Source organism: Octopus sinensis, linkage group LG13 (genome assembly GCF_006345805.1).
Source record: "Octopus sinensis linkage group LG13, ASM634580v1, whole genome shotgun sequence".
Taxonomy (NCBI): Eukaryota; Metazoa; Mollusca; class Cephalopoda; order Octopoda; family Octopodidae; genus Octopus; species Octopus sinensis.
In genome coordinates, this window is record NC_043009.1 from 22,943,793 (window position 1) to 22,966,278 (window position 22,486).

A 22,486-nucleotide genomic window follows, 5' to 3' on the forward strand; every position below is an offset into this window, starting at 1 on the left:
CAAAGCCATGTGAGTGTTCTAGTAATTAGAATAGAGAATACATTGGTGTTTATTTGCTATTGTGTAAAGCTGTAGAGAATCCCTAGCAATGTTACATTTAAGCCTGTTTATTTTAATTGACAAAAAATACCTAAGAAAGGAAGTTTGGATAAACCTCTTTGCCCCTCTCTCTTTCTCTCTCTCTCACATTTACTATTAATGGTTTATGTAAGGCAGCGGGCTGGCAGAATCGTAACCATGCAGGCCAAAATGCTTAGCATTTCTTTCAGCTTTACGTTCTGTGTTCAAATTCTGCCAATGTCAATTCTGCCTTTCATCCTTTCAGGGTGGATGAAATAAGCACCAGTTAAGTACTGGGATCAATGGAATTAACTAACTGTTCTTCAAAAATTTCAGGCCTTGTGCGTTATTATGGTTTGTTTTTGTTAATGTTAAAGCTTACTTGTGTGTATGTATGTGTGTGTGTCTGTATATATATATATATATATAATGTTTTCTCTTATTTTCTCCAGCAATTTGATTTCCATGCTTTAGAGGAAGCTACTGAATATGATGGTGGGTTTACAAATGACTCTCCTACCATAAGGTTGGTGTAAATGTTTATCAGTTTGTTTTTTTTCTTCAGGGATGCACGCATACATAAAAAAAAAAAGACTCCGCCGGTTACGACGACGAGGGTCCCAGCTGATACGATCAACGGAACAGCTTGCTCGTGAAATTAACGTGCAAATGGCTGAGCATTCCACAGACACGTGTACCCTTAACGTAGTTCTCGGGGATAATCAGCGTGACACAGAGAGTGACAAGGCTGACCCTTTGAAATACAAGTACAACTCATTTTTGCCAGCTGAGTGGACTGGAGCAACGTGAAATAAAGTGTCTTGCTCAAGGACACAACGCGTCGCCGGGAATCAAACTCACAACCTTACGATCATGAGCCGAATGCCCTAACCACTAAGCCACGCGCCCTCACAACGCATACATACATATATTACATACTTAAGAAGATTCCTGTCTGAAGTGGGACTGAACCTGAAACTGGGTGGGAAGCAAATTTCTTAACCACATAGCTGTGTGTGTATGTATGTGTATGATTTGATTTTGATTTTGATTTTTCCAGTTTCAGCTTATGAGCTGTGGCCATGCTGGGGCACCGCCATTTGGTGTTGCTACTTGGTTTCACTTCATGAAGGCTTTCTAGCAACTGCTATTTGGTGCATGAGAGAGTTCGATGCAGCTGCCCTCATCTGCCCCTCCTGCCGTGAAGTTGGTTCATCTGGGACACCTGACAGGAAGAGATCCAGCTTCATTTTAAAGACATTTGTGTCCAATCCATGCAGGTCTCTCAGGTTCTTCGGGAGGATATTGAAGAGCTGTGGGCCTCGGAAGCCCAGGCTATCACAGAATCTTGTCCTACATCTTGATGGCAAGTTTGGAGTCCTAGGCACCACGCAGTGGCGCCCAGTTCTGGCGTTTGTGTAACTCTCGATGCCAAAGTTCAGGACACTTCCCTCCAGGATCTTCCAGATGTATATATGGCTATCTTCCTGCCTACGCTCCAGGGAATATAATTTTAATCTCTTGAGTCTTTCCCAGTAGCTTACATTCTGCATAGAGGCTATCTTCTTCGTGTAGCTTCGTTGGATCGCCTCAAGTTCTGTGATCAACTTGACACTGGATGGTGACCATAGCTGAGAGCAATAGTCAAAGTGACTTAGGACAAGTGTCTTCCAGAGGACCATCATGGTTTCTTGTTCTCTTGTTCTAAAGGTTCTAAGAATCCATCCAGCCAGCCGTCTGCATTTCATTGTCAGTTTAGCAACATGTACATGAAAGGTCGCGTCATCACTCATGTGAATACCCAGGTCACGCACTGATTGTGCCTCTGGGATTGCAATCCCTCCGGGTCCAGTGTATTCATTGGGTATTGCATTCAGTTTTGCATGCTGATAGTATAAAGCTTGAAACTTTCCAGCATTGAACTGCATGCTATGTGTAATTGTACATATCATTATTTAATGTCTACTTTCCATGCTGGCATGGGTTGGACGGTTTGACTGAGATCTGGAAAGCCAGCAGCTGCACCAGGCTCCATTCTGATCTGGCAATATTTCTACAGCTGGATGCCCTTACTAATGCCAACCACTCCAAGAATGTAGTGGGTGCATTTTACATAGCACTGGCACGGGGGCCAGTCGGGGTGTACTGGCATCGGCCATGTTTGGATGGTGCTTTTTACATGTCACCAGTACGGGAGCCAGCCAGGGGGTACTGGCATTGGCTACATTTGGATTGTGCTTTTTATGTGCCACTGGCATGAGAGGTAGTCAGGTGGACCCTGGCATCGACCACGTTCAGATGGTGCTTTTTATGTACCACCAGCACGGGGCACTGGCCACAGCTACGATTTTGGTTTTGACTTAACAGGTCTTCTCAAGCATATCATATTGACTGATGCATCAGGTGTACTCTTAAGTGGGCTGGACATGCAATGCTGGCATTGGCTGCGATTTCACTTTAGTTGCTGGGTTTTCTCAATCACAGCATATCTCCAAAGGCCTCGGTCTCCTGTCACTGCCTCTGTGAGGCCTAATTTTTGATGGTCATGCTTCACCACTTCATCCCATGTCTTCCTGGGTCTACCTCTTCCACAGTTAGTGAGTGACACCTTCTCACACAGCTGTCCTCATCCATACGTAACATATGGCCATACCAGCACTGTCGTCGCTGTCTTGCACACCACATTTGATGCTTCTTATGCTCAACTATTCTCCCAGGACGCTTATACTCTGTCGTGTATGCACACTGACATTACACATCCAGCGGATCATACCAGCTTCATTTCTTTCAAGCCCACGCATGTTCTCAGCAGTCTGGCCGTGTAGCATGGCAGTATCTGTGTGTGTGTGTGTGTGTTACTGTCTCCTTGCCTTGACATCACATAAGTTACAAACAAGTGTCACTGTCATGAGGGAAATATTACCTTACTTGGAAACAGGTGAGAGTTGGCAACAAGAAGTGTACCCTGCCTTCAACAAATTGTCTGACCCCATGCAAGTATGGAAAAGTGGACATTAAAAAATGATGAAGAGTAACATATATATACAAAAATACACACAAAGAATTATAAAAACAAGAGAAACTATATTTTAATTTCCAATATTTTTATTGTTATTATTATTATTATTATTATTCCTATATATATGTATTATATATAGAAACCAAGATAAAAATAAAAAAAAATAAGGCATTTCTCTGTTATTGTCTGATGTCTCTCTATCAAGCTTCCTGCTTGGCAAACATGGAATGCCGCTGACCAAAGACAAATAGAAAACATTAAACTCTACTGGACTCTTTCAGACTTGACAACAACAGATCATTGCAGACAACACATAAATGATCATGGAGCATGCATTGGTGGTGGAGGTGGTGGTAGTATTGATGGGGAATGTGATGAGGACAACGACAATTATGATGATTTGAGTGTTGTTGGTTTGGGAATATATATCTTGCCTCAGCTCCAGTCAGCTTTACTTAAATACTAAAATAGCAATATGTAAGGGGAAAGAAAACAAATATTTATTGGATTTTTTTTAAAGCTTATTTAAGGGTTAGGCATGTTTTGATAAAAGAAAAAATTCTGTGACATTATGTACATATATATAAATATATATTGTAACCATGTTGGTTTGGGTTCAGTCCCACTGTGCAGCACCTTGGGCAAGTGTCTTCTATTATAGCCCCAGGAAAACCAATGCCTATGAGTAAATTTGCCAACCACTCTGAGAGTGTAGTGGGTGCCTTTTACGTTCCACCAGCACAGGAGCCAGCCAGTCTGGCGGGCCTGTCATTGATCATGTTCTGATAGTGCTTTTTATGTGTATGTACATATGTACGTGCATATATATATATATATAGATACACACACACACACATTCACAAATGCTTGCAATACATTATTTAAAAATAACCTATTTTCTCTCTTTACTTTTCCCTAAACACTAAATTTCTGCTACTGTATTTGTCAGCCATTCATACATGAATTAACTCTGAAATAAATGTTTTGTTTTGTCAACAGGAACTTCTGGTCTGTGGTACATGATTTCACTGAAGAACAACAGAGGAAATTATTACAGTTCACCACAGGGACGGACAGAGTTCCAATAGGTGGCCTCTCTAAAGTTAAGTTAATTATTGCCCGCAATGGTCCAGATTCTGACCGGTGAGTCTTGGGAACACTCTTTTCTAAGATACTGTGTGTGTTTATGATTGTATCATTCAAGTGTGTGTACGTGTGACATGCATATCAGTGCTCATGTGTTTCTGTCAGACTTGCTTTTGTCTTGATTGAAAAAAGTTGTTTTTTTTACTTTCATTGTGGTCTTTAACTTTCACTGAGCTGATTAAATTTTTGCTGGGGTTTTTAATATACTAATTAATCATATGCAGATTAATTCTTACAACCTTTTTTTATTGACCAATAAAAATAAAAATGTGTATACTACATTCTGTGACTCTCACTTTCCTATCCTTCCTTGTCCTACTGGGGTAGCCAAGTATCTCCTCTTAGTATGATAACTATCTGTCCCTTTATCAGTGTGACAGCATGGGAGGCCGGCATTAAATGAGTATGTGTGTGTGTGTGTATGAATGAATGAAATCTCCTGATGTTATCAACCAGGCTGTTGGATGTTATACATCACTGGTCACAATGTGCTTTGCTGGTTAGGTGCTCAGGCCAGCATTCCACCTGATTGGAAAGCCAGTCTGCCACAGAGTTACCCATTCACAAGTGAGTGAACTGGAGCAGTGTGAAATGCAATGTTTTGCCCAAGAACACATGTAGTTCAGGCCAGGAATTGAACCCACAATCTAGCAATCGTGAGTGCAACACCCTAACCACTAGGTCATGACAGAAGTCTACACCAGGCTACTGTGTCAGTTTTGGCATGGCTTTTATAACTGGATGCTCTTCCTAAAACCAACCACTCTGCAGAGATATATATCAAAAATAAACTCACATATGCTGTGTAATAACGATGTATAACAATTGATTTTTAGTGAAAGCATTAACATTCTAATTTTGATAGAATGTTTTCTAAGTTTTATAGTTTTGATGTTGGTATAGTCTGTATGAATGAAGTGATTTTTGAAATTATTTGTGACAAAAAAAGCAAACTTCTTTTTTCAAATTATTTCCCATCAACAATCTATTTAAAAAAAATTTTTTTTTTTCAGACTCCCTACATCTCATACCTGTTTTAATGTTTTGTTACTACCTGACTATTCCAATCGGGAAAAACTGCAAGACCGACTCACGAAAGCCATTAACTATTCCAAAGGTTTTGGAATGCTGTGAAACAAACTATAAAAACAAACAAAAAAAAAAAGGACAAAGAACAAAAAGCAAACAAAAAAACAAAACAGAGTCAAAAATAAACCCTCCCTCCCCTCCATTTTTTTCTCCTCTCCCTGAAGTATTAACTTTCAGCAAGTGCAACTAGTTGAAACTACCACCACAACCAATGCTATCATACCGTCACCGCCATCACCACTATAACTACTACTACTACTACCATAACAGTTACTAATATAATTACTACTACTACCTGAAGATCTTCAAGACCTGTTAATTCATTGTGGAGACCGAATTTCTAGCAGTGCTACCATTTTACAGTTCTGACGATGACGATGATGACTACAACAACACAAGAAAACAAAGAAATGTGTTTTAATATCTCTTGGGAAAAAAAAAAAATCTTTGTTGCAATGCATTCCCTCTCCTACCCCATCTCCCTCTCTTTGCTTTTTATTGCTGCTTAATATTCCAAAATATTTTTAGCTGCTTGTGTTTACACATTTCTGTTGATGCGTGTGTGTGTGTGTGTGTGTGTGAATGTGATAGCATTTGTGTGGGTGGTTCAATCACAGTTGGTAGGAATTTGCTGTGAGTATGCTTTTCTGTATGCAAGGGAAAACAAGACTCAAAAAGTAAGCATCTGGATTATTCAAGGTTTCCAATCAGCTCCAAATTCCTAGCATATGCCAAGCAGGTACTTTATTTTCATGTATGATTTTATATCTGCATGCACACGTGTGTATGTACGTATGTATGGCATTTTAAACAGGCAGTGTTACATATGTGCCTCAAAGAAGGGCTGAGATGTTCATGCATGGCATTTTTTACTTTCTGCTGATTAATGCATTCAAACACATACACACACTCATTTATACACACACACACACACACATACACCTGTATATATATTCATGTATTGAGATTTATCTTGTTTGTTTTACAAAATAGACATACATATATATATGTGTGTGTATAATGTGGAAGAGGAGTAATAGTTCAGTTATTAATATTATTATGAATGACACCATATAGCTCTTGTGTTGTCAAGTGCATGTTACAATTTTGATCCTGCATTAGAAGTCTATTTGTTTCCCTTAGGCACTGCCCCCCCCCCCTCCTTCATAGGGGAATGCAGGGACCTTATACAACTTCCCATTATCCACCCTTAAAAATGAAGGGTTATTTTGCCTGGTTAAAAGACACTATTATATTGATGATGATGATAATAACGATGATGTTGCTATCAACTATAGCATGGGAATGAGGTTGAACTGGAGAAGCATTGTTGCCATTAAAAATAATTTATTAAAGATGAATTGGTAAAAGTAAATGAATGAGTTGATAAATTACTAGCCTACCAAGTCATGGTTCACAGGTTCAGTTATTATTAGCTGTAGGTGTTTTTGTTCCTGAAGAGAACACTTCTGCATGACTTCACTCATTCACCTAACTGAGGGAATAACTACTGGATTGTTTATAGGAGAGTAAAAGTTATCTGCTGCAGACTTGCATCTTATTCTGGGAAGGGAGATCAGATTTCTGTCTTGTACACCTCGGGCTATAGAATCCAGAGTTAAACACAATACTTGTTACTCTGGAAAGGATTGCTTTTAATTTTTGATTTAAATATCTGGAACTAGAGAGTATGGTGTGAACAGGATGAGTTTATCAGACATTATTGAAGAAGCCAAGAGAGGTTACCTGTAGTTGTTGTTTAGTCTCAGGTCAGAGATCTGAGCTGTTCAAAGGAATTCTAACCACAACATCTCGTGTTTTTATACACCCAGGTCTACATTATTGGATATAGGGGTTTTTTATTTTATTTGCTAAAGCTGATTGGGTTATGGCTTAGGGGAGTTTAGATAGTGTTTAGTTGGTCATACAACCATGTGGAAGATCTCTTGGAGGTTGGCAGCTGTTCAGAACTTGTCACAAGTGCTGCACTGTGTCAATAAGCAATGGCTTGATCCACCTCAAAAAATAGCTATGAAAGGCAGGGTTATCACAACAACCTCGCTGTAAGTAGTGGTTTGTTGGCATCAAGTGATGAGTTTGAGTTGTCTTCAGGTGCTGCAGCCAGGTAACAATCTGGATCTTACTGGTCACATGTAGGAGTCAATGGTGTGGTGGTGAAGATCACCCTCTGATGGATACCACTGGCTCAGATTAAGTAACAGATCTGGAACCTGGAAGTTCTCTTGTAATTAAATCCCACACCCTAACATCCACTGCTTGATTACTGCTATTACTACCATCACCACTCTCATCCTCTCACTGCCACCACCAATATTGCTACTACTGTAGTCCTCATTACTGCTGCCCCTGCTTAATGTGGTCACTGATATTTTATTCATGCTTCTCCTCCCCCCACTCCTCACTTCCCCACATCTGGCCATATTACAGTGAATAGAAGACTTGGATTCCTGACTAGTTGATATCAAGTTTGCAGTTTTTCACTTCCTAGTTGGGGGATGGTGGTGGGGTGAGGTACTTTATATTGTTTTTAATTTTCAGTTTAGTCATCCCCACCCTGCCCCTTCACCCTACTCACATTGGAGAATGAACTAATGAATATCACAACATCACATTTCTCTTCCACCCACCACCACTACCACCACCCTGGAAATTTAAAGTTGTGTTGTGTGCTCATGTTCTTTAACCATTGTGGTCAAGACCATACTGGAGCACCTGTCAAATCCATTTCTGTTACAATTGCTGCTTGTTTCTTTGTTTTTATTTCTCTTCCTCCTCCCTTACATACTACACACACACATACACTCACAGAAAAACCTTCATAAAACCTAATTTAATGGCATGAACATCACAACTGACCATTTCTTCCCCCTTGTCCTCCTCCTCTTTTTTTTCTTTTTTTTTTTTAAATAAAATCTTTACCTTCATGCCTGTGTAAGAAATATTATTACTTCTTTTGCATGTGTATGCATGCAGTGAGCTTGATATAAATCAACTTTCTGACTCCTTGTGTTCCAATTTTCGGTTGGAGCTAACTGCAGTCAGATCTTTCAAGAAACCCATGAATGTTACAATTCCTCGTTTGCTCCAATTTCTGCAAAAATCTGTTTTGATGTGTGTGTGTTTGTGTGAAAGAAAAGATATTTCTGTAAGAGGAAAAGAAAATTTAACATTGCAAAGTGTGTGTGTGTGTTTTGTTAATGATGTCTTTTCTGTTTCTCTGCATCATGTTATGTGGAATACTTCATTAACTCTTTGTCAATCCTGATTCTAAAGAGCCCTTTTTATTTTTATTTAATGGTTTTTGCCTGTTGCTCTTTTTTTTATTTGACTTGTAATATGCAAATACTCGTTATGACACTCTGATTTCAGTCCTTAAAAAAAAAACATGACTTTCTCTATCACACACACGTGTGAATTGATGCCTGGCCTAGAGAAGGCAACTGGAACATAATTTCATGTTCCTTTCCTTGAGATATTATGACAGTTGTAGCAAGTTATATCCCTAAGTGAATATGCTTTTTTTTTTGTATGATAAATAAAATAAGTAAAAAATTTCTTCTCATTAACTACCGCCACAGCTACATCAGTGACATTTTCCCCACTGATCATGGATCCACTGCTGCGTCTATGACACCCATCTTTTACTGCTATCATCACCACCACTACTACTACTGTATAACTTCTATTGCCACTGCCACCACCACCACCACTATTACAACTACAAACCACCACAACTACTTCTACTAACATGTGCAAACTTTCTTATTACATACCATGTCCGACAGCTGCTATTAGACTGGAAATGTTGCTGCTTTTGATTCGTGGCAGTGTTAATAATTGAGACGAGGCGGGGTTTCAATAATTACAAACTGAACCCACTCCAACTTAGTGGGGCTGTTTTAGTGGGGGTTTCGGGTCGGTTTTTTTTCTTTGCTAATTCTCAACTTCCTTCCTCCCACACAAAATTTCAGACTTCATATATATATACATTCATACACAATGGAAAACAGTCAATTTTATTACACATTGTGGCCAGAGACTATGGAATGTTCTACAACCAGATTTTGATGATTTGCCAATCACAGACCCACATACCCATTTCACTCTGTTACCTTTGGGGAAAGGCATGAACATTGCATTCATTGTAATTATTCCTGGTTTCCAAACTCCTAAAAATAAAATAAAAATCTCTCTAGTTTCATTTTCTGTCTAAAGATAAATGACAATGTTTTCCCTTTTTTTTTTCTTTTTTTTTTCTTTTGTTAAACTTCCCACATGAAGTTAATGTTAATCAGTAAAGTGCCAAACTAGAAGATACTTAATAGTATCTAGCTTGTAGGCCTCATCTTTCTTGAGTTCAAATCTTCTCTCAGTCTGTATATGTTGAGCATGGAGGCAGGTGTAAGAATCGCTAAAATAAATACTGTTGATAAAATGGAATCGATTCATTTGACTATATTCCTCCAGACCCTACCCTCACCCTTTCTCTTGTTTGAACTTGGGGCCCTTTTCCAAAAAAAAAATAGAGGCCGTATGGTATTTTATCTCTATATATATATTGAAATAGTGAATATCGAAGACAGAACTTCTTGCAGTTCAAAAAGTGAAAATCAAATAATCATTATAGGTGTAGCTGTATGGTTAAGAAGCTTGCATCCCAACCATGTAGTCCTGGGTTCAGTCTCACTGTATAGCACCTTTGAAAGTTACTTCTACTATAACCCTAAGCTAATCAAAGCTTTGTGAGTTGAGGTAGTAGATGAAAATTGAAAGATGCTTTTTATATGTAGGCGTGGCTGTGTGTTCAGAAGCTTGCTTCCCAATCACATGGTTCCAAGTTCAGTCCCACTGCATGGCACCTGGGCAAGTGTCTTCTACTATAGCCTTGTGAGTGGATTTGATAGATGCTCATCACACACACACACACACACACATATTTATTCGTGTTTGTCATGCCCGCCATCACTTGACAAATGATGCTGGTGTGTTTATGTTCCTGTAACTTAGCAGTTGAGCAAAAGAGACCAATAGAATAAGTACTAGGCTTACAGGGATTGAATTTTTTTTTTACTAAAATCCTTTAAGGCAGTGCTCCAGCATGGTTACAGTCATATGACTGAAACAAGTAAAGAATATCTGTGTCTTTGTGTTGCATTTGTCCCCCACCACTGATTCACAACTGGTGTTGGTGTATTTACATCCCTGTAGCTTAGCAGTTCAGCAAAAGACGCTAATAGAATAAGTACCAGATTTAAAAAAAAAAAATCCTGAGGTCGTTTTTGCTTAGCTAGACCCTTCAAAGTGGTGCCTCAGCATGGCTGCAGTCTAATGACTGATACAGGAAAAAAATTAAAGATATTTCAGGTTCAAAGACCCCATTATCAGAATTGAACAGAGTAAAGAAATGTTAAAAGTTTATGTAGATCTGGCCAATAAGACGTGAAAGTTATAAAACTCCCTCTACCACTTGAATTGGTAAAAAAATTCGATTAGGAAAGGGGAATAGTCATGCATGACTGCATCTGCATAAACTTCATTCACTTCTGTTGATTGGCTTTTGTGCTTGAAATGTATAAAAGCTACTTTACTTACCTGTTTTGCATTGTAATAATATAAGGTCTCCCATCTTTGTTCTTTATTGTTTCACTTTTGTATCTCAATGCTTTGAGTTAAACTACAATGCTCCTTTTTGTACAATATTTCCCCTGCAAACCTCAAGTTTTAACTTCACTGGAAGTGGGGTGCGGGTCGGTCTTATCACTATGAAATTTTGAATAATCCCCTTCTGTCTGTAACAGAGAGAGTGACCCCCTTTGGTCATGAATGACCATGAGATTGGTCCTTGAAAGTTACCCTTCGAAGTACAAGTCTGGGCGAGGTTGTTTAAGGAAGACCAGCAGTCACCCATGCATACCAGCGTCCCCTCTCCACACCACCGATGTTATCCAAGGGAAAGGCGAAACACAATACAGCTTGGCACCAGCGACTCGTTTCTACAGCTGAGTGAACTGGTGTCACATGAAATAAAGTGTCTTGCTCAAGAACACAACGCACAGCCTGGTCCAGGAATCAAACTCACTACCTCGTGATTGTGAGCCCGACGCTTGAACCACTGAGCCTTCAGTCTGTAACAACATACCAAGAAAATAGAGGTGTTGTTATGGGAAAGAATTATTATTATTAGGTCGTAGGCTGGCAGAATTGTTAACATGCTAGGCGAAATGCTTAGTGGCATTTTGTCTGTCTTTACATTCTGAGTTCAAACTCTGCCACGGGCAAATTTGTCTTTCATCCTTTGGGGGGTCAATAAATTAAGTACCAGTTGCATATTGGGGTCAATCTAATCGACTGGTACCTTTTTCCCCCCCAAAATTTCAGGCCTTGTGCCTATAGTAGAAAGGATTATTATTAAAGCAGCGAGCTGGCAGAATCGCTAGCATGCTGGGTGAAATGCTTAGCAATATTTTGTGTGCTGCTATGTTCTGAGTTCAAATTCCGCCGTAGTTAACTTTGCTTTCATCCTTTCAGGGTCAATAAAGTACCAGTGAAACACTGGGTTTTGGGTGAAATGCTTAGAAATATTTTGTGTGCCGCTATGTTCTGAGTTCAAATTCCACCATAGTCAACTTTGCTTTCATCCTTTCGGGGTCAATAAATTAAATACCAGTGAAACACTGGGTTCGATGTAATTGACTAGTTCCCTCCCACCAAATTTCAGGCCTTGTGTCTTTAGTAGAAAGGATTTTTACAGAAAAGGACAGTGAACTGGCAGAATCATTTGACATGCCAAACAAAATGCTTTGCAGCATTTATTCCAGCTTTTTAAGTTCTGGGTTTAAATTCTGCTGTAATCAACCTTGCCTTTCATCTTTTTGGACTCTATAAAATAGGTACCAGTCATGTATTGGAGATCGAGGTCAGTGTAATTGAGTACCCCCCTCCCCATAACATTTCCAGCCTTGTGACTATAATAGAATAATTATTATTTGTAAGGGTGGTAAGGCAGCAAAGCTGGTAGATTTGTTAACGTGCTAGGCAATATGCTTATCATGAGAATCTTGAGGATTTTTTTTTCTTAAGAGCAAAACTAAGCTGATGATGTCAATTGCAGTCCGAACAATTTTCATAAGTTTCTGTGATTATTATTTTTTTTTTTACATTTTCAAAATTTTTTTTAAAATTCTAACTTTGCTCTTTTGCATATCATCTCTGTAATCAATCTCCTGTAAAATAATGAGACATGGATCTGGAAGTAAACCTCGTTAAAAGGTTGTTGATGTATTTAATTAAACCACTTAAGCCGATGACCCAAAATGCAGTTTCAAAAGGATTTTTTTTTTCACCCTTGCTTCAATTTGTTTTTCTTTTTCTTTTTTTTTTTTCTAATTAAATAATTTCTCCTGATGAAATATTCTGGTTTTAACGAGTGAGTAAGTAAACCATTTGTGTTGTGGAATTTGTTGTTATTAGTGAGGTTAAGCTAGAAAAAGTGGCAGGCTGGCATAATCATTAGCAAGACTTCTTTTTTTATGTTCTCAGTTCAAATCCAACAGACAGCTTTGCCTGTTATCCTTTCAGGGTCAATAGAATAAGTAGCAATTGAGCAGTGGGGTCAATGTAATATACTAACCCCCAAAATTTCATGCCTAGTGCCCATAGTGGAAAGAATTATTATTATTAGGTCGTAGGCTGGCAGAATTGTTAACATGCTAGGCGAAATGCTCAGTGGCATTTTGTCTGTCTTTACATTCTGAGTTCAAACTCTGCCACGGGCAAATTTGTCTTTCATCCTTTGGGGGGTCAATAAATTAAGTACCAGTTGCATATTGGGGTCAATCTAATCGACTGGTACCTTTTTCCCCCCAAAATTTCAGGCCTTGTGCCTATAGTAGAAAGGATTATTATTAAAGCAGCGAGCTGGCAGAATCGCTAGCATGCTGGGTGAAATGCTTAGCAATATTTTGTGTGCTGCTATGTTCTGAGTTCAAATTCCGCCGTAGTTAACTTTGCTTTCATCCTTTCAGGGTCAATAAAGTACCAGTGAAACACTGGGTTTTGGGTGAAATGCTTAGAAATATTTTGTGTGCCGCTATGTTCTGAGTTCAAATTCCACCATAGTCAACTTTGCTTTCATCCTTTCGGGGTCAATAAATTAAGTACCAGTGAAACACTGGGTTCGATGTAATTGACTAGTTCCCTCCCACCAAATTTCAGGCCTTGTGTCTTTAGTAGAAAGGATTTTTACAGAAAAGGACAGTGAACTGGCAGAATCATTTGACATGCCAAACAAAATGCTTTGCAGCATTTATTCCAGCTTTTTAAGTTCTGGGTTTAAATTCTGCTGTAATCAACCTTGCCTTTCATCTTTTTGGACTCTATAAAATAGGTACCAGTCATGTATTGGAGATCGAGGTCAGTGTAATTGAGTACCCCCCCTCCCCATAACATTTCCAGCCTTGTGACTATAATAGAATAATTATTATTTGTAAGGGTGGTAAGGCAGCAAAGCTGGTAGATTTGTTAACGTGCTAGGCAATATGCTTAGCAGCAATATTTAGTCCGTCTTTACATTCAAAGCTCAAATTCCTCCAAGGTTGACTTTGCCCTTCATTCTTTCAGGGGTGGGGGTCAATAAAATAAGTACCAGTTGAGCACTGGAGTCAATGTAATCAACTTAACTCCGTCCCCGAAATTGCTGGCCTTGTGCCAAAATTTGAAACCATTTTTTTTTATTGCCCACAGGGAGCTAAACATAGAGGGGACAAACAAAGACAAGGGGATTAAGTCAATTACATCGACCCGAGTGTGTAACTGGTACTTATTTAATCAATCCCCCCAAAAAGATAAGTCGACCTCAGAGGAATTTGAACTCAGCTTGATATACTGGCAGACAAAATACTGCTAAGCATTTTGCCTGGTATGCTAGCTCGCTGCCCTATATTTTGAAACCATTATTATTTGTAAGGTTGGTGGATGAGTAGAATTGCTAGAGCATCAGACAAAATACTTTTGCAGTAATAAATTACAGATCTTTATATTCTGGGTTCAGATTTTGTTGAGATCACCTTCATCCTTCCAAGGTTGACAAAATAAACTACCAGTCAAATCTACTAAACATGCTCTGGTACCAAAGTTACTGGCCTTGTATCTAAATTAGAAACAATATTATTATTGGTAGTGGAGGTGCAATGGCCCACAGGTTAGGGCAGCGGACTTGCGGTCAGAGGATCGTAGTTTTGATTCCCAGACCGGGCGTTGTGTGTGTTTATTTAGCGAAAACACCTAAAAGCTCCACGAGGCTGTTGTACTCTTTCGCCCCAACTTTCTCACTCTTTCTTCCTGTTTCTTGAGTAACGCTGCGATGGATTGGCGTCCCATCCAGCTGGGGGGAACACATACGCCACAGAAACCGGGAAACCAGGCCCATGAACCTGGCTAGTCTTGAAAAAGGCGCATGAAAATAAAAAAAATTATTATTGGTAAGGTAGTGAACTGGCAGAGTCATTAGCGTATCAGACAAAATGCTTAGTGGCATTTTCCCTATCTCTTTACATCCTGAGCTGAAAGTCTGCTGAAGTCAACTTTGCTGTTCATCCTTTTTGGAGTTGATGTAATTGACTTACCCTTTAAAATTGTTGTTCTTGTGCCTGTAGTAAAAAAGAATGATTGTTATGAGTTTTCAATTGATAAAAAGATGCCATTTTGCTCTTAAAAAAATTGTTCCTCTGTGGATTTGGAAAATACACTTTTCAGCTTGATTTTTTAATGATTGTTAATTAACTGGGTAAAAGACAGAATTAACAAACTAATAATTTTTGTTAGTAGGAGGAAACATTTAATATAACTTAGAAAATTGACATGTCTTGTATATTCTTTTCTACTCCTAGGCATGAGGCCTGAAATTTTTGAGGAGGGGCCCAGTTGATTAGATCGACCCCCAGTAAGCAACTGGTACTTAATTTATCAACCCTGAAAAGATAAAAAGCAAAGTTGAACTCAGTACGTAACAACAGATGAAATGCCACTAAGCATTTCGCCTGGTGTGCTAACGTTTCTTATTTGTTTATTGCCCACAAGGGGCTAAACAAGAACAAAGGTATTAAGTCAATTACATCGACCCTAGTGGTATTTAGTTTATTGACCCTGAAAGGATGAAAGGCAAAGTCAACCTCGACGGAATTTGAACTCAGAACGTAACGGCAGACGAAATACCTATTTCTTTACTACCCACAAGGGGCTAAACAAGGACAGGCATAGGTATTAAGTCGATTACATCGACCCCAGTGCGTAACTAGTACTTAATTTATCGACCCCGAAAGGATGAAAGGCAAAGTTGACCTCGGCGGAATTTGAACTCAGAACGTAATGGCAGATGAAATACCGCTAAGCATTTCACCAGGTGTGCTAACGTTTCTGCCAGCTCACCACCTTGTATATTCTTGTATATTCTCTAAGGAAAAAAACTATTTTAAATTAAAAAAAAATTCATATTTATATTTAAAAACAAAGTTTATGCTACTCACATGCATATGTGATGGGATGGTTGTCAACAAAAATAGTGGTGGTGGGAGTAGTAGTAGTTGTAGTAAAGTCGAGAGGTAACAAAACTTAAGGTTGGAAGTGAAAAGTATTCATAGAGCCTCAAAAGTGAGTGTGGTACCTATTGTGATTGGTACACTTGGAAGCACCTCAAAGAGAGCAATATTCTGGCATTGAAAGCTGAAGATACCAAACTTTACAGGAAGTATTCAGCAGTAATGCTTGGAACAGCTCATGTGTTTAGATAGATGCTGTCTCAAACTGCAGGATGGAACAGAGACATGACATAGATAAATCAAAAGTTAAATGAAAATAATAATATATTTATAATAATCCTTTCTAATGTATGCACAAGGCCTGAAATTTTGAGGGAAGGGGTAAGTCGATTACATTGACCCCCAGTATACAACTGGTTCTTATTTTGTTAACGATGAAAGGCAAAGTTGACCGTAGCAGAATTTGAACACAGAATGTAAAAATGGGTGAAATACTGCTAAGCATTTTGCCCGGCGAGCTAACAATTCTGCCTGCTCACCACCTTGATAATAATTATAATCTTTTCTACTATAGACACAAGGCCTGAAATTTGGGGTGAGGGGTTAAGTTGATTACATTGACCCCAGTGCATAACCAGTACTTTATTTAGTCAACCCCAAAAGGATGAAAGGCAAAGTTGACCTTAGCGGAATTTGAACAGATAAAATGCCACTAAGCATTTTACCCAGTATGCTAACGATTCTGCCAGCTCAACAACAGCAACAATAATAATAATTTTTGTGAAAATTGAAATAGGCGTAGGAGTGGCTATGTGGTAAGTAGCTTGCTTACCAACCACATGGTTCAGGGTTCAAGTCCCCCTGTGTGGCACCTTGGGCAAGTGTCTTGTGAGTGGATTTGGTAGATGGAAACTGAAAGAAGCCTGTCATATATGTGTGTGTGTGTGTGTATATGTTTGTGTCTGTCACCCCAACATCGCTTGACCGATGCTGTTGTGTTTACATCCCTGTAACTTAGTGGTTCGGCAAAAGAGACCGATAGAATAAGTACTAGTTGATTTGCTCGACTAAAGGTAGTACTCCAGCATGGCCACAGTCAAATGACTGAAACAAGTAAAAGAGTACTTTTAAGAGTTGGCAGCATAGTTTGGCTGCCTGTACAGTGATTTTTACATATTTTCTTCTGAAGCAGTTTATCCAGTGGACCCTGATGATGGCATGGTTAATCTGGCTGTTTTGCACCCTCATTTTTAATGACTAAGCTGTTGCAAAACCACAACTTAATCATGTCTGTAAAATTTTAAAAAATGGACAACTGGACTAGTAACAACAACTGAGTGTTTCTCATTACTTTAAATAAAATAAAAATTGGCTTTTGCTTCTTTTTTTTTTCCTTTTTAAATACCTTGTTTTCATTTCTATGTAAGGTACATCATCATCATTTAACGTCCGTTTTCCATCCTGGCATGGGTTGGACAGTTTGACTGAGGTCTGGAGAGCCAGCAGTTGCACTAGGCTCCAGACTGATCTGGCAATATTTCTACTAATGCCAACCACTCCAAGAATGTAGTGGGTGCATTTTACATAGCACTGGCATCGGCCATGTTTGGATGGTGCTTTTTACATGTCACCAGTACGGGAGCCAGCCAGGGGGTACTGGCATTGGCTACATTTGGATTGTGCTTTTTATGTGCCACTGGCATGAGAGGTAGTCAGGTGGACCCTGGCATCGACCACGTTCAGATGGTGCTTTTTATGTACCACCAGCACGGGGCACTGGCCACAGCTACGATTTTGGTTTTGACTTAACAGGTCTTCTCAAGCATATCATATTGACTGATGCATCAGGTGTACTCTTAACTGGGCTGGACATGCAATGCTGGCATTGGCTGCGATTTCACTTTAGTTGCTGGTTTTCTCAATCACAGCATATCTCCAAAGGCCTCGGTCTCCTGTCACTGCCTCTGTGAGGCCTAATTTTTGATGGTCATGCTTCACCACTTCATCCCATGTCTTCCTGGGTCTACCTCTTCCACAGTTAGTGAGTGACACCTTCTCACACAGCTGTCCTCATCCATACGTAACATATGGCCATACCAGCACTGTCGTCGCTGTCTTGCACACCACATTTGATGCTTCTTATGCTCAACTATTCTCCCAGGACGCTTATACTCTGTCGTGTATGCACACTGACATTACACATCCAGCGGATCATACCAGCTTCATTTCTTTCAAGCCCACGCATGTTCTCAGCAGTCTGGCCGTGTAGCATGGCAGTATCTGTGTGTGTGTGTGTGTGTTACTGTCTCCTTGCCTTGACATCACATAAGTTACAAACAAGTGTCACTGTCATGAGGGAAATATTACCTTACTTGGAAACAGGTGAGAGTTGGCAACAAGAAGTGTACCCTGCCTTCAACAAATTGTCTGACCCCATGCAAGTATGGAAAAGTGGACATTAAAAAATGATGAAGAGTAACATATATATACAAAAATACACACAAAGAATTATAAAAACAAGAGAAACTATATTTTAATTTCCAATATTTTTATTGTTATTATTATTATTATTATTATTCCTATATATATGTATTATATATAGAAACCAAGATAAAAATAAAAAAAAATAAGGCATTTCTCTGTTATTGTCTGATGTCTCTCTATCAAGCTTCCTGCTTGGCAAACATGGAATGCCGCTGACCAAAGACAAATAGAAAACATTAAACTCTACTGGACTCTTTCAGACTTGACAACAACAGATCATTGCAGACAACACATAAATGATCATGGAGCATGCATTGGTGGTGGAGGTGGTGGTAGTATTGATGGGGAATGTGATGAGGACAACGACAATTATGATGATTTGAGTGTTGTTGGTTTGGGAATATATATCTTGCCTCAGCTCCAGTCAGCTTTACTTAAATACTAAAATAGCAATATGTAAGGGGAAAGAAAACAAATATTTATTGGATTTTTTTTAAAGCTTATTTAAGGGTTAGGCATGTTTTGATAAAAGAAAAAATTCTCTGACATTATGTACATATATATAAATATATATTGTAACCATGTTGGTTTGGGTTCAGTCCCACTGTGCAGCACCTTGGGCAAGTGTCTTCTATTATAGCCCCAGGAAAACCAATGCCTAATGAGTAAATTTGATAGATGGAAACTGTGAAAACTTGTCAGGTGTGTCTGTCTGTCTGTGTCCCCATAACCCAGCAGTCTGGCAAAAGAGACTGATAAAATACCAGGTTAAATTTGTTTAACTAAATCTTTGGCACACCAGCTTGGCCACAAGCCAATGACTGAAACAAGTGAAAAAAAAAAAAGATATGAATTTATTATTCAATTGGCAATAATCTGCAGCAAATACCAAATATTCTCAAGATGAACTGTGTTCATTAGCTGCAGATTAAAGAGTTTAGCCAACCCTATACAATTCTGTGTTGAAATGGTATTGCTGGTGGTGGAATTTATTTTGAGGTTATAGATAGTAAATGGATGAACTATGTGAGCGGAGGAGGCATGAAGAAATGTAAAATGAAACCGCTGAGGAATATTGATAGTTCTAGAAGACATCATTTGCCACGACATGCTGACCACATTTTTTTTAATTAATCAGCATAAGTCATTTAATTAATACCAGAATGAACTAACAGAGAAAAGTGATGGTTTTTTTTTTTTAACGAAGCTTGTCTAAGTACAGGGACAAATATTTTTTTTTTATTAGGAAAAAGAAAAGTGATACAGGTCAATCAGATCAACCTCTAGAATACATTACTGCCATGTTCGGAGGAATGAAGACAAAAGGAAAAAACAAAACAAAAAAAAAATGACCCCGTGTATGTAACTGAACTCAGAAGCTCGATACTGAAAGAGATTTAGTCTGGTAGCATGCCACTAAAATTAATAAAACCTGACATGGTTTTTCTTTCTTAAGCATGAAAACAAATCTTGTAAACGGAAAGAGACAGGAGTCAAACGTATCAAAGCTACAAATATTTCTTATATATTGTTTCTTACACAACCATGATGTTCAAGATGTTTAGTCCCCAGGATAATCCTGATCAATCAGAGCTAAAATCAAAGGCATTCCACATGTGACCATCCCATCTTTTTTTTTTTTTGTCTTTCTAGGTACAGTACACCTAAGACCACATTATCATCTAATGTCCTTCTTTTTCTAAGACAGAGTATGATTTGAAGATAATTTGGTTGCTAATTCTAAAAGGTGGTGCAACCATATAAAAGCTTCTTTGTTGGTTCAAAACCCAATATATTTTAAGAGGTATGGAGGAGGGGGGGACAAGAATTTGGTAGTATCAGTCTTTCTCAAAAGAACTAGCTCAATTTGTCAAGAATTTTCTGTTTTACAACAGTGTGTCAATCAGATAATAATAATAATTATTATGATGATGATGATGATTTGCATTCATTAGCCACAAGACCAGTTATGTGGTGGTGGCCACATACAGTCATTTTAACACTAACATCTAACTGATACTTAATTTCTTGCAAAGCCTGAAGATGAAAGGTGAAGTCAATCGTAATATACTAATTAAAACATAAATAAATTTTAAAAAAATTATATATAATTAGACATTTATTAATGATAGAACTAAAGTGTAGATGTGAGTTAACTGGGTAGAAGAAAAAAAAGAAAAAAATTATAAAATGACAACGCAAACAATGATAGACAAAAGGATGTTTTACATTTAAAAAAAAAAGTTTAATTCTCTATAAAACAGCAAGCATCACATCACATCACATTTTCTGCCACTCATGGAGAAGGAAAATTACGAGGGAATACCTGTCCCCTTTCCTTTAATATGCATCCCAGCTTTCTTAATAATGCATTATGGTTTGGGTGCAAAATGAACAAAAAAAAATAACAGAAGAGTCAAGGGTTTACTATTTAAGTTGCTTTTTCAATAGGTAAACCTCAATGATTCAGTTTTAAATATGAACACAAGCACACACGCTTACATACACACAGGCGTACTGTCAGACGTGCACAAAACATAAAAAAAAAAAAAAAAAAGAAACGTAAATCCTGAAGCTTTTTTTTGTTTTTCTTTTTTCTTTCTTTTTTGTTGTTGGCTACTCAGTCTATTGAAGTGAAAATGAAGAGATGGGAAGAAAAAACAGAAGGTAAATAATGGCTGGAAGCAGAGACGAATTTAACAGGAGATGGCACCAGAGGAATGGAGTAGATGTATATTCTTCAGTTAAATGCAACTGAAATGCCAGGAGTTGACGAATCCAAAAAGTTCATGTTTATCACCAACGAAAAAGAAACTGTTCTATTATTTTTTTCCCTTTATTTCTTTTTCTTTGGTCTGCCTCTGCCATCGGGAGTTCCATCTGCTTTCCGTTTCTGACCCTGAAAAATATAAGAGAACAGGTTCATAGGTCAGAAAAATGAGTCAGAGAAGTTTTTGAAAAGAAAAAATAAATTTAAAGCCATAGATATGAAGTTTGGTTCCGAACTACATAAGTCTGGGTTCAGTCCCACTGCATGACACCTTGGGCAAGTGTCTTCTACTATAGCCTCGTGAGTGGATTTGGCATGGTTCAGTGGTTACAGTGTTGAGCTCATAATCATGAAGTAGTGAGTTTGATTCCTGGACCAGGCTGCATGTTCTGCTCTTGAGCAAGACACTTAATTTCATATTGCTCCAGTCCACTCATCTGTAGAAATGAGTTGCAACGTCACTGATGCTAAGTTGTATTGGTCTTTGCCTTTCCCTTGGATAATATCAGTGATGTGGAGAAGGGAGGCTGGTATGCATGGGTGACTGCTGGTCTTCCGTCCCGTGGAGAGTAACTTTCTAGATGCAAGCACATGGTCATTCATGACCAAAGGGGGTCTTTACCCTTTTTATATAACAATGTGTCTTTGTGTCTGTGCTTGTCCCTCACCACTACTTGACAGCCAGTGTCGGCATGTTTATTCTTGGCAAAAGAAACTGATTTCCTCAAGGTAGTGCCCTAGCATGGCTGCAGTCTAATGACTAAAACTAGTGAAAAATAAAAAATGCAATTTTCAACCCGAGGTCCTAAAAGCATTATGCTTACACCTGTACAAGCTGGGTCCTGCACCCGATCTGCTCCCTTCAACCATTCTCCTACATCCCATCTTTCTAACACTCACCCATAACTTGGACACTCAACAGCTGTAGTCATTTGGGAGCAGAATCAACACACATTACCACACTTTGTGCTACTGGTTACCTCCTTTCCCTGGCACCATTTTACCTTTCTTTCCTCCTTCCTTTTAGCTTTTACAACTTTACTAATGTGTAGTTTAATTCTCTATAAAACAGCAAGTATCATTTCACATCACATCACATTTTCTGCCACTCATGGAAGGAAAATTACGAGGGAACACCTGTCCCCTTTCTTTTAATATTCATCCCACTTAATAATGCATTATGGTTTGGGTGCAATATGAACAAAAAAGTTGTTTTTTTCAATAGGTAAACCTCAATGATTCAGTTTTAAATATGAACACAAGCTCACACATACATGTGAGTATGTACACAGATACAATGACAATTGCATGCATTTAAGTTCTGCATCAATACAGGGCAATAATGTTCTTCTTACATAGCTT

At 38.5% G+C, this 22,486-nt stretch overlaps 1 protein-coding gene and 1 long non-coding RNA gene across 10 annotated transcripts in view; one reads left to right on the forward strand and one right to left on the reverse strand.

The window, feature by feature from the left end:
• The first annotated feature begins 475 nt into the window (after positions 1 to 475).
• LOC115218387 lies at positions 476 to 5,991 on the forward strand. The gene is made up of 3 exons (XR_003882235.2): positions 476 to 586; positions 4,079 to 4,222; positions 5,239 to 5,991. It is a non-coding gene; the product is annotated as an uncharacterized LOC115218387 (long non-coding RNA).
• Positions 5,992 to 19,558: 13,567 nt separating this feature from the next.
• Positions 19,559 to 22,486, reverse strand: part of LOC115218388 (SWI/SNF-related matrix-associated actin-dependent regulator of chromatin subfamily A member 5) — a 50,959-nt gene continuing 48,031 nt past the window's right edge. For all 9 annotated transcript variants that reach the window (XM_036508219.1, XM_029788170.2, XM_036508217.1 and 6 more), the window contains one exon: positions 19,559 to 21,253. In XM_036508219.1, coding sequence (XP_036364112.1) covers positions 21,191 to 21,253 — 63 coding nt within the window. In that variant the 3' untranslated portion in view covers positions 19,559 to 21,190. The remainder of the gene's footprint in view (positions 21,254 to 22,486) is intronic.